Below are 13,457 nucleotides of genomic sequence, written 5' to 3' on the forward strand. Positions count from 1 at the left end.
AGGCAGAACTTATTGTTCTTAAATAGGAAAAGTCAGACCAGCATTAGTGGCTCACTCTGTTAGTGGCTGACTTTATGGAAGAATGCATTTATTTAGTCAGTGGAGAAATGTGAATTTTTGTGTCGTCCTTAATGTTTATAGTGGAATCCGCCATCTTGCATAGAGAAAGCTTTGTGGGCAGTGCCGGTCTCACTGGGGAGGACAAAACAAACGTGGGGAAGGCCCAAGCTTCCCAGCAGCTGGGAATTATCCATTCGGTGTTTCCGTTTGTGTCTTTTTCATCCACATTTTTTTTGGCCCACATTCTCATCTCTGTTACAGTTATTCATTTCCCATACATTAAACTAACACACACCTCATTCTGTTATGGCTCAACCCTAGACTGTGTCGTAACACTGTCCAGATAAAATATTGTATCTCCATTTCTGTCAATGTTTCAGTTTATTACTTCATTTGACCACTGTAGCTGTCCTTCTCTTTGTGAGAAATGTTTAATAGAAATAATAGAAAGATATATATATATATATATATGCTTCTCTCCTCCCCCAACACAAACATACATGCATAATCAGGAACACAGTGTCTCACTCATTGAGATTGTACAGTGGTTCAACACAAAGATGAATAATAATAGCTTCATCAGTGCACCTGCATCTGTATTGATCTGTTTGGCTTGTTTACTTGGAACTAGTTGTGTGATGGTTCCATCATTAGCTTTCTGTTTCCACACTATGTGGAAGATCTCTGCTTGTACATGCACCCAAGTGGGACATCTCTCGCTGTAAAAAGCTCTTTTTATCATGGCAGGGATGGAGAAGATGGAAAGCCTATGCACCCTTTTAACACGGTTAATAACATGAGTGCAGCAAAGTTCACCATCAGCCTCATCCCCGGCTACTCCATATTGAAACACATGTTGCTTTATTTCTCACAAGGGAAATCTTGGTGTCTCCTCTTTTATTAACATAATGACTGTAATGTAATCTGACATGCATTTGCCAGCAACAATGAGTACTGGCATTGTGTCAGTCAGACACACAGGTCTAGCCATGTCAAAAGTATTGTGAACCTTCCATGTGGACTTTTGAGCTCATAAACTTTTGGGCACATATTGTAAGTGTACAGATATAGTGCACTATGATCAAAAACAAACAGCTGAAGAGGCACTCGAAACAGCAACAGATTACTTCTTCACAGTGGTTTCTGTGACTCTAGCATGATGATATTTCTTTGTAGCTTTCTACAGGCGAGTGGGTAGGAGACAATTGGTCTTAGGTATTGAAAGAGGAGCTAATCAGAGATGTGAGCTAATCTAATGACTGGATATTTCTAATCCCCCAGACAACAATCCATGTTGCAATTTCCCCCAAAATTGATTTTTATTTTTCTTTATTCCCTCACCTCTTTTTATGGGCATGTGTGGTCGACACATTTTGGAAGCTGCAATGACTAACTGGGCATTATATTGGCCAGGACCTAGTATAAAGGGTTTCCTTAGCAACCAGTTGGCTCTCTCTCTCTCTCTCTCTCTCTCTCTCTCTCTCTCTCTCTCTCTCTCTCTCTCTCTCTCTCTCTTTCTCTCTTTCTCACACACACACACACAAACACACACACGCACACAGAGATACACACCCTTAGGCTCCTCAGATACACACCCCAGATACACACCCTAAGATTCCTCACATACACACCCTCAAGCTCCACAAATATACAGACACAACACTATATTGAAACTCTTTTGCTACATATGGCACGTGTATCATACTTTGCAATGCACTAAAACACACCTTCACACCCTTGAGACCTGTTGATGAGACAGTCTTTGGTGTAATAAAACAGACAACAACCCTTTGCCTTTGGAACAGCATCTAAGTTTCATTTCTCAGCTTATGCAGGGACATCACTCGTCTAGTCCCTGGACAAAACTAATGCTACACCTGGGTTTAAAATAAGAGCGCATGAAAACTACTTTAAATGTAAACCATTACTTTCCTATTAGGTGTACAAATATAATTTAAAAAGTTTTTTTTTGTAAACATCCTCCCTCTCTTTTGTTGTTTTGTAGTAACTGCTGCATGGTATTAAAATGAGAATAATAATTTCATTTAAAAAAGTTTTAGTACACTATGTTCATGAACAGTAACATTGAAAGCATCATCTTTAAATCATCTAAACCAGTGGGTCTCAAAATATAGTATGCATACCACTAGTGGTACATGAAGCAGGAAGTGGTAGTACGATGACCTCAGGTGACCTCGAAAATTACTACTTAATTAAAATAACTGAATATCTACGAATAATTGAAAATCTGAAACTACATAATGTTTCACAGTTTTTATAATTAAGCTTAGATTGTGTAAATGTAGTCTATGTAAAAGAAAATCAACATGGGCTAGTAGGGCTCAGAAGAAACAGTATTCAGTACGTCTGTAAGAGAAGGGCTGGCTTCACATTTCAAGGGAGGGAATGCAATCTCACAGTATTTTGCAAAATCCATGTAAAGAAAGCCTACTTTCACCTTCTTACTAAATGTAAGCAAAGGCTAGAGACAGACGTGAGTAATTTGGATTTTATTAGAAAAACGGCAATGTGGAAAAGAGAAAAACAAATAGACCAACCCTGGGAAACACTCCTAAACCCAGAAGGATTAACTCTAGAGGCATGAATAGAGAGAACATTTAACTGAAGTAAAATTACGTGGTCGATCTTTGCATCATTAGAGTCCTAAAACTCTTACAGCGCCTTTCTTCACCTTCTGATACAAGTGCTGGGAGCCGTTGGGAGCACCTGCTTCAAGCGCAGTGCTGTTTTCACCTGTAGTCTATCAAAGCGCAGATTAAATTGTTCTCTCTTCACGTTCTAATTTCTTTCAAAATGCTTATTTCCCCACAATTCAATATGTTCTGATAAATGTATAGTTGTGTTTAAACATTGTTTAAGCCTAATTATTTATATTTGCTCTATGATTGTTTATTAATTATTTTAGAATGATTTGATGTAATGCATCATCATCACCATCATCATCATCATCATCATCATCATCATCTTTTCCACTTATCCATTTCAGGGTCGCGGTTGGTGTAATGCATGCACATTACAAATATTCAAGCAACTCATAGGATGGTACTCGTTCTTTCAAGTTTGAGAACCACTGAACCGCTAAACAGAAACTCACACATATTTTTGGAAACAGTATTATCTCCAAGAACAGTACAAATCGATGCACATGCTTTTACAACACTTTTTCCTTGATGGAACTCATAAGGTATGAAGTGACAAACAAGTTCTTCTCACTCGGCAATTTCAAACTACTTAATTTTATAATTATGAAAATTATAAACAATATTATTCATTATTTTGTTATGTTTTGTTACATTTTTAATACTATGCAGTACATATCATAAAAAGCCAAAAGAGTGGGAGAATGTTTGAATTTTGAATTACAGTTATATTTTACAGAAAAAAAAAAGCTATAGAACTGAGAATAGTAATATGACTCTTGGTAAAGTGTGGGTCAAGGCATGCGGGTCCTAATAGTCAGTTTGTTTTCTGCTCTGTCAGACTATAGTATACACATAACACAGGAACGCAGCTTCCTTCTCCAGATGTCACTCACCCACTACATTCCCCAGTGGAGTTGTTTGACCTGGGCCTATACAGGACTAGTGTGTGTTTGTGCTTGTTGCAATGTTTAGACCAAGCAGAGAATTTGACTTCACAATAGTGTTAGTAAATAATGAATTGTTTGAGAGGAAACTTGGAAGTGCTTCTTTACTATCGTCTCACTACCCGTCCTCATTTAGGAATTCGCAGCTCGGCAGTGTCCAGACTAGGACTGCATTTGAAAAACTGGGGGCAATTCTGACGGGTTCATTAAACACTGAAATCCATGACTAATGACCTGAGAAAGAGTCTGACCAGAGTGACCTCGGTTCTTTCACTAACATACACACACACACTCGCACACACACACACACACTCGCATACTGTGTTGGGTATATGGAGAGAATATTGGAGTTTATCCGTATATCTTATATTTCTCTCCTTCAGGTCATTAGTTATAAGTCCAGGCATTCAGATATGTGGTTTATTACCACACACACACATACGCACACACACACACACACACACACAGATGTATACCTAAGGTGTGCTTTTAGAATTGTCAGATTTACGCTCCAATCATGTGATCGACCATTAGCCAGTTCATTACCATTTAGCCTGGATGATCTCTATTGTATATGTTGTTTTAGGAGAAATTATGCAGACGAATAAAACACTGCATATACACAGGGGTTGGACAATGAAACTGAAACACCTGTCATTTTAGTGTGGGAGGTTTCATGGCTAAATTGGAGCAGTCTGGTGGCCAATTTTCATTAATTGCACATTGTGCCAGTAAGAGCAGAGTGTGAAGGTTCAATTAGCTGAGGGTAAGAGCACAGTTTTGCTCAAAATGTTGCAGTGCACACAACATTATAAACCTTTGGTCACTCATGCCAATGCCAAACGTCGGTTTCAATGGTGCAAGGAGCGCAAATCTTGGGCTGTGGACAATGTGAAACATGTATTGTTCTCTGATGAGTCCACCTTTACTGTTTTCCGCACATCCGGGAGAGTTACGTTGTGGAGAAGCCCCAAAGAAGTGTACCACCCAGACTGTTGCATGCCCAGAGTGAAGCATGGGGGTGGATCAGTGATGGTTTGGGCTGCCGTATCATGGCATTCCCTTGGCCCAATACTTGTGCTAGATGGGTGTGTCACTGCCAAGGACTACCGAACCATTCTGGAGGACCATGTGCATCCAATGGTTATAATATTGTATCCTGAAGGCGGGGCCGTGTATCAGGACGATAATGCACCAATACACACAGCAAGACTGGTGAAAGATTGGTTTGATGAACATGAAAGTGAAGTTGAACATCTCCCATGGCCTGCACAGTCACCAGATCTAAATATTATTGAGCCACTTTGGGGTGTTTTGGAGGAGCGAGTCAGGAAACGTTTTCCTCCACCAGCATCACGTAGAGACCTGGCCACTATCCTGCACTATCCGGCTTAAAATCCCTCTGACCACTGTGCAGGACTTGTATATGTCATTCCCAAGACGAATTGACACTGAATTGGCTGCAAAACGAGGCCCTACACCATACTAATAAATTATTGTGGTCTAAAACCAGGTGTTTCAGTTTCATTGTCCAACCCCTATACATCTTCAGTCCTAAGCCACACCAGCCATTATTTATATAATTTACAATCAACAATGTCATTAAGGCCAAGCTGTCCATTCAGAAATATTTCCTGAGGATATTAGCTTAGATAATAAAGAGGAGGGTCAAAGGAAATGAAATATTATTAAAAGATACAGAGAAATGTGAATTCCTAATATTACTGTATGTAAATCCTGCTAGAGCACTAACGCTGTCCCCATGATATAAACATTACTTCAAGTTGTCACCTTTTAAAGACATGAGTAAATCAAGCTTCTCTCTCAGCGCAGATCTGAAACAATCCACAGTTGTTTGTTCCAAACATCTCCCACTTAAAATACTATGGATATCTTTATTTGAATGAGAATGTAATTCAGAATTTAAATTGACGTGTCCCATGTGGTGCAACAATTGTGTCAGTGTGATAATTAACATTTTACTGACCTAATATTCATTTGCACTCAGTAGCAATGCTTTGAACTATAATGGTAAAACTCACCACCACACTAGGAAGATGGCAAAATTGAAAATTTAAAAAGGAAACAGCACCTCCTCTTCACTCCACAATAACATTGTCACCTCTGTTGCACTCAGTGTGTTAAATGCATGTAAAAATTCCCCTGTCATGGGGCCACCTTGAATAAAGTGGATAAATATTGGAGAATATAAATTAAAAAAAAAAGATTAACTTGTACTGTACTTGACCAGTTTGACTGCAAATAATGTAAATCATGGCCTGTCTCCACCTTTTGCACAGTACTGTATTCTACCGTGTCTCATGTCAGCATAATTATGTATGACTCATTGTGCTGAACAGCCAGTCACCTCTTACTTCACTTTAGTGCTTCATTTGATGCATTTTATAAATAGGATTTTTTTAAATTCATTTAAAATCTCAGGACATTAAAGAGCATATAGTGTTATTTCAATTGTGACCTTGGCTAATAGAATGTATTGAACATATGTTTGTGTGTTATGTGTTCATGAGGTGAACTAAGTGTGACCATTGATTTATCTTATAGCTATGAACCCATACAGATGCAAACACCAATAAGTCCTGAAAAGCTCATAGCGTGGTTAGTCCTTGTAGCTCCCACCTGCTTCATCTTCATGTGTTTATAATGAGTCATAGTCCAGATCTACTTTCTGCTGTATTTCTGTGTTTCTTCTTCTTCTCTTCTCTCTCTCTCTCTCTCTCTCTCTCTCTCTCTCTCTCTCTCTCTCTCTCTCTCCCCCCTCGCTCTCTCTCCCTCCCCCCCCTCTCTCTCTCTCTCCCTCGCTCTCTCTCCCCCTCTCTCTCTCTCTCTCTCTCTCTCTCTCTCCCTCGCTCTCTCCCCTCCCTCTCTCTCTCTCTCTCTCTCTCCCTCGCTCTCTCTCCCTCCCCCCTCTCTCTCTCTCTCTCTCCCTCGCTCTCTCTCCCTCGCTCTCTCTCTCTCTCTCTCTCTCTCTCCCTCTCTCTCTCTCTCCCTCTCTCTTCGTTTTCTCTATTAGGTCTGTGTATATACTGCACCACTGCCATACACATGAATGATCTCTGTTGTATAATGTCTGTACTGCTGCTATTGTCCATTACAGCTACTATAATTTGTCATTGCTTTAATTTCTTCTTTTCTTTTTTCTTCCTTTCTGTTTTTGATTTTCCAATGTGTCATTCCCTCTCCCCGTGTCCTTGTGTCTTGCCTTTTTTGTGCCTTTTTTCCATCTGAATTTGTCCCTGTCATGTGTGTGTGTGTGTGTGTGTATGTATGGGTATGATTTTAAATGTATGGGTATGGCATTTTGTGAATGGTTTGTATGAACCCACATTTTTCATTGATATGGTCCTACAATGTGTCCCGGTCCATTCCCCTTCCCTCCCCCCCTGTGCTCCGTCTGTGTGTGTGTGTGTGCGCGTGTATGTGTGCGTGTGTGTGCTGGGTCCTGAAGTCCACCGCTGGAGGCACGTAGCCGACTTCTCCTCAAATGCTCCAAGTGTGGGGTCATCTCCAGCACCGCTATGTCCAGCTCCACCGCCAGCAGCGCCATGTTAGTCTCATTCCACTCCCCCCTTCTCTCTCTCTCTCTCTCTCTCTCTCTCTCTCTCTCTCTCTCTCTCTCTCTCTCTCTCTCTCTCTCATATTACACCTGTATCATTTACCCTCTCACACCTCTCTCTCTTCATCTCAGTTTCCATCTCGTTTTCTTTCCTTCTGTTATCACAATCTTTTGTAGTGCTGTCTCTTACTCTACTTCTTTCTCCATTTAGTTGCATTAAATATTTCTATACCTTTACCTCTACTTTTTCTCTTACTTTTTAGTCTTCTTACTCTTTAGCTCTTCTCCTTAGCTTCCATTTATCATTATTTTCCATCTCCAATTCTCCCCCCCCCCCCCCTCTCTCTCTCTCTCTCTCTCTCTCTCTCTCTCTCTCTCTCTCTCTCTCTTTCATTCACTTGATCACCTTCCATTTCTTTTTTCTTTCTTTCTTTCCCCTTCTCTCATTCTTTTTTCCAGCTGTACTAACGCACTGCTGACAGTAAGAAACTCAAACTCTTCAAAGAGCTGCTCTCTCTGTCTCACCCTCACACACACACACACACACACACACACACACATACATACACACATTCTGAGGTGTCTGTTCTTTGAAGAGATAAAGAACCAGAGAGTGGGTTGAAGGTCATCTCTTGTTCTTTTGGGATTGTGGGGAAATTGGACTAATCTGTGGCTTGTTTTTTTTTTTCGGTGTTTTGTTTTGGTTTATTTTTTCAGTAGAGCCATGTTACTGAAATAATGATGGAATTACTTATATATTTTCTCTATCATTTCCATCTCTATCATTTCTCTTTTGGTCATGATATATTCATCTTCTGAATGAAAAGATGTGTGTGTGTGTGTGTGTGTGTGTGTGTGAGTGATTTTATGTGAGTGCAGTTTTTCATCAGTTACAATCTAATGTAAGCTATTTAGCTTGCATTAACATATGTGTGTCTATCTATCTGTCTGTTTCTTTGTCCTACTCTCTCTCTGCCTTTCTCTCACTTTTCACTCTCATTGGTAATGAACTGTAAGTGGGTTGTCTGTCCCCTGTCAGTTAAGCCCATTTACACTCAGGATATGGACTCAGTGCAGCGTGAACACACTAAATTGGTGTCAGACACCATGGCTAACCAGCATGAACTCATCCCAGCACCCTTCCCCTGACTCTACAGCCAACACAATTGCCCACCCCCAACCCCCGCCAACACCACCACCACCACCACCAACTGAGCATATCTCTGTCCAACAGCATTCTCTGACACCTGCCATCTACCTGAAAATGCTCATATCAACCTGAGACTTATATTTGCCTCTGCATATTTAATTGCACTACAGGTGTTGATTATAAAATTTGAATATCATAAAAAGTTTCTTTATTTCAGTAATTCAATTCAAAAAGTGAAACTTGTATATTATACTCATTCATTACACACAGACTGATATATTTCAAGTGTTTATTTCTTTTAATTTGATGATTATAACTGACAACTAATGAAAACCCCAAATTCAGTATCTCAGAAAATTAGAATATTGTGAAAAGGTTCAATATTGAAGACACCTGGTGCCACACCTGTAAAGGCCTAATGGTCTCTCAGTCTAGTTCTGTAGGTGACGCAATCATGGGGAAGACAGTTGTCCAAAAGATGACCATTGACACCTTACACAAGCAGGGCAAGACACAAAAGGTAATTGCTAAAGAAGCAGGCTGTTCATAGAGCTCTGTGTCTAAGAACATTAATAGAGAGGCGAAGGGAAGGAAAATATGTGGTAGATAAAACTGTACAAGCAATAGGGATAACCGCACCCTGGAGAGGATTGTGAAACAAAACCCATTCAAAAACGTAGGGGAGATTCAATAAAGACTGGACTGCAGCAGGAGTCAGTGCTTCAAGAACCACCACGGACAGATGTATGCAAGACATGGGTTTTAGCTGTCGCATTCTTTGTGTCAAGCCACTCTTGAACAAGAGACAGCATCAGAAACGCCTTGCCTTCAAAAAGGACTGGACTGCTGCTGAGTGGTTCAAAGTTATATTCTCTGATAAAAGTTAATTTTGCATTTCCTTTGTAAATCAAGGTCCCTGAGTCTAGAGGAAGAGAGGAGAGGCACAGAATCCATGTAGCTTGAGGTCCAGTGTAAAGTTTCCACAGTCAGTTTTGGATTGTGGTGCCATGTCATCTGCTGGTGTTGGTCCACTGTGTTTTCTAAGGTCCAAGGTCAATGCAGCCGTCTACCAGGAAGTTTTAGAACACTTCATGCTTCCTCCTGCTGACCAACTTTATGGAGATGCAGATTTAATTTTCCAACAGGTCTTGGCACCTGTACACAGTGCCAAAGCTACAAGTACCTGGTTTAAGGACAAGGGTATCCCTGTTCTTAATTGGCCAGCAAACTCACCTGACCTTAACCCCATAGAAAATCTATGGGGTATTGTGAAGAGGAAGATGCAATATCACATTGCTGCAGTAATTCAAGCAAAAAGAACCTCAAATAAGTATTGAGTGCTGTACATGCTCTTTCTTTTGGTCTTCAGTAATATTCTAATTTTCTGAGATACTGAATTTGGGGTTTTCATTAGTTGTTAGTTACAATCATTAAATTAAAATGAATTAAACACTTGAAATATACCAGTCTGTGTGTAATGAATGAGTATAATATACAAGTTTCAGTTTTTGAATGGAATTACTGAAATAAAACTTTTTCATGATATTCAAACTTTATGACCAGCACCTGTATACTATGTACTAATGGTCACTTATTGACCTGTTCATGCTCCCTCCACATGCAGCTGGCACAATGTCAACAACTCTGTTGAACCTACTGAGAAATTCTTCCACACTTAGGTACAATGTTAAAAACTAAGATTGGATTTCATGTAGTTCTTATGACTTGTAATCAAGCTAAAATTGAGATGTTTACAGTATCATTGTAGTCAATTATGACCTATGGTTCTTTTTAGCCCAACAGTAGAGAAGCTTTTTGAATTTAAAATCTAGGAATGCACCAGTATTAGCTTCAGCTTCATTTTCTGACAGTTCTTGACCTTGCACTAATGCCTCGGTGATGCTCACCAGGGGCCAGAGCCCAGATGTCTGTAAAGCTGCCTTGCAACATTGGCAAGTTATAAAAATGCTTTACAAATGCAATAGAAATGAATACCATTACCCAGGTGGCATACAATTTTTGCAATGATCTGTGAAGGTTTTCCATTCTAGGAAGAGTTTTCATAAAAAATATATTCATGGTCAATTTCATTCCTGAAGATCAAATCCCAGAACACTGTAATTTACCTGCTCTAACACACCTGGTGAGTAATTGGTCAGAGTGGAATCAGGAGCGCTTAAGTAAAGAAATCACAAAATACAGAACACGTATTAGATCATTCTTGATAATTATATTTACCAGTTCTTTCAGAAAGATATGTCTCAAAAACAGATCCTCCAAACTGTTCACTCTATGCTTTTGGTCTACACAGAGCAATCAATAGCAAGGCACTATATGCTGATGGGGAAGTTGAATTAGATAAATAACCTGGTCAGATTAATCATGGACCGACTACATAATGTTGACTTCAAAGAGTCCCATGAATGAATGTCTGAGGAGATCAGTGTACTGAATGTGTATGGAAGGCATTTTGCTTTCTGTTTGTTGTGGGAGAAATTGATGGGTTTTTGGTTTATATGTTTTTGTGAGCATCCACCTCATCTGTCATTATTTCCACCACCCAACCAATGTTGAAAGCTAAAGAATATTTGAAGCTAAAATTGAATCTTTAAAGCAGGGGTGTAAATATGTGGCCTCAAAAGACTCAATTTAATTTTGTATTACATGTATATTATATATGGGCGGCAGGGTAGCGCAGCAGGTAATGTAATGCTGTGACACATCCCAGGGACATGGAGGTTGTGGGTTTCGAGTCCCACTCTGGGTGATTGTCTTTGAGGAGTTTGGTGTGTTCTCCCTGTGTCCATGTCAGTTTCCTCTCGTGGTTCAAAAACACACGTTGGTAGGTAGATTGGCAACTCAAAAGTGACAAAATATATATACATTTTTTTTTTTTAAAATGATGTCCTGCTAGCCAAAAATGAGCCCATCATTTATAAAATATTATATCTTAATCAGGCTGCACGGAATTTCACTGCCTCTTTACACCCTTATTTTAAATGGTTCCAGACTAACAGTGTTATACTCTGTGCTGATGTGTGGTGAATAACCAAATAATCCAAAGCTGAAGTGGTCATGTTGTGTGCTGTTTGTCCAGGGCATCGTTATGGAGCTCATGTGTGGTGCTCCCCCTGCTGGCACTCACATGGATGTCAGCAGTATTAGCCATCACCGACCGCCGCTCCACCCTCTTCCAGGTGCTCTTCGCGGTCTTCGACTCAGTCCAGGGCTTCGTCATCATCACTGTCCACTGTGCCATGCGCCGAGAGGTCAGTCAGCATCTCCCATTAGTAATCACAAACAATAAAAACACACTGGTGTTTTCAGGTAAGAGTAAGGGATAATCTCCAATTTTCCGAAGTCGGCGTGTATGCCTTTACACTTATAAATGTGAGATGATTCTTGTGAATTCATCACTTTCACTCTTGGTGTGAAAATGTGTCCTAACGGCAGTTCTTCTGAAATTAAAGGTATTAATATAGAATGTGTCCTAATTTACTGCAATAACAGTTTTTACTCTCTTTTAAAGGCTTTCTGTGGGGATTTAATTGCATTAAACCACAAAATCATTAATGAGATGAGGTACAGATGTTGGGTGATTAGTTCTGTGGCTCCATTTCTCCAGAGAACAAAGTTCTGCTAGTCCTCATCCCAATGCTTGAGAATTTTATACCTCTCTAGTTAACAACTGTCACTGAGCAATGCGCAGCTACTCCATCATGTGCATGAATCTGTGTGTGCAGGCATGGAAGGAGGATTTGGGGCATGTATGGGTTTCACTGATTAATGAGCAGATTCACCATGCAGTGTATATGTTTATATGCACACCCCTGACTGGAGCTGATCCTTGAGATGTTGATTTAACTCTGAGGATCTGTACTAAGCAAAATAATCATCTTGGATTGTTAATAGTTGTCTAGTTGTAGTTAGTAAATATTAGCTTTGGTCGAGGTACTTTGTTGTAAGCTTGTCGCTGGTTTGGATCTTAAAGGGAATCTATAATTGTGTAGAACTGCAGTTTTCTCTGGTTTGTTCATGTTCAAAAGCTCTGTGTCTTTTCAGGTGGAATGGTATGTTTGAGGGGAAAAATGACTGTTGTTTGTATGTTGCTGAAGTTTAACTTGTCTGTGAGTTTTTGTTCAACTACCACAGAAGCTCGTTTATAACTGGAGATGTTTAGTTTTGTAGTACTTTTGTGGGGTTCCAATTATGCACTTAAAATCTGGCAATATTTCCACCTAAAGTAATCCATAACAGCAAATATAAATCAATATTACACACCTATGGAGCAGGGATAGAGCAATATCCTCATCTCAGCACATGCTTTTCAACATTTGGATTTCTTTCTGTTGTCTAAAAAATCTCCAGATGCCCTTTGACTGCCATGAGCAGAGAATGAGTGAAAGCCTAGCGTACCAGACTGAGGCAGTGTTTGTTTGTTTGTTTTTTGACAGTTACTGACATTGGGGCTTTTTTAATAAGTTAGACCAGTTTCGAGCACAGAAAGTGACCTGAGATCTAGCAGATAATGAGGAAACATCTTCTGAATTTTATAAAAAGTGTTATTGTGAACATTGCCTATAAAACATCTTCTTGTTATATCAAATAAAGGCAGTCAGTGGCTTTCACAACTAGCTGAAAAGACCTCAGTGAAAGGTTTAAGTGCAGCTAATATCTTATTCATTTGTGATGAGTTTCTGTGATCAATATCACCTTAGCATTCTACATATGTTCTGTGTCACGCTGGTGTTTATAGGTAATTTGTTTGAAACACAGACAACAACAAGGTCATCATTGAACCTTGTTTTTTTCTGTCTGTAAGTCATGAAATGTAAACTTCTAAAGTGAGAAATGAAGTCAGAATATGTCTCAGGGATACAGAGAAGACTTATTTATCTTATATTCACTTTGTTTATTCTAGGTACTTATACTTAGCAGGCTGCAGTTTGGACAGCAATGGGTGTCTCTTAACACAAAGTGCCCCAGTATCTTTAGACTTTGAGATTGTGTTCAGTTCCAACAGAAAGGTTTCCCATAATTTAATACCAAAATGCAGGCATCAC

The 13,457-nt window shown here is 39.6% G+C and overlaps 1 protein-coding gene across 7 annotated transcripts in view; it reads left to right on the forward strand.

The window, feature by feature from the left end:
• adgrb2 (adhesion G protein-coupled receptor B2) overlaps positions 1-13,457 on the forward strand; it is a 341,993-nt gene that overhangs the window by 286,593 nt on the left and 41,943 nt on the right. For 6 of the 7 annotated variants that reach the window (XM_066673975.1, XM_066673976.1, XM_066673982.1 and 3 more), the window contains 2 exons: positions 7,137-7,235; positions 11,492-11,663. In XM_066673975.1, the coding sequence (XP_066530072.1) occupies positions 7,137-7,235; positions 11,492-11,663 (271 nt within the window). The remainder of the gene's footprint in view (positions 1-7,136; positions 7,236-11,491; positions 11,664-13,457) is intronic. The other variant, XM_066673980.1, reaches the window with a different exon arrangement.

Source organism: Hoplias malabaricus, chromosome 6 (genome assembly GCF_029633855.1).
Source record: "Hoplias malabaricus isolate fHopMal1 chromosome 6, fHopMal1.hap1, whole genome shotgun sequence".
Taxonomy (NCBI): Eukaryota; Metazoa; Chordata; class Actinopteri; order Characiformes; family Erythrinidae; genus Hoplias; species Hoplias malabaricus.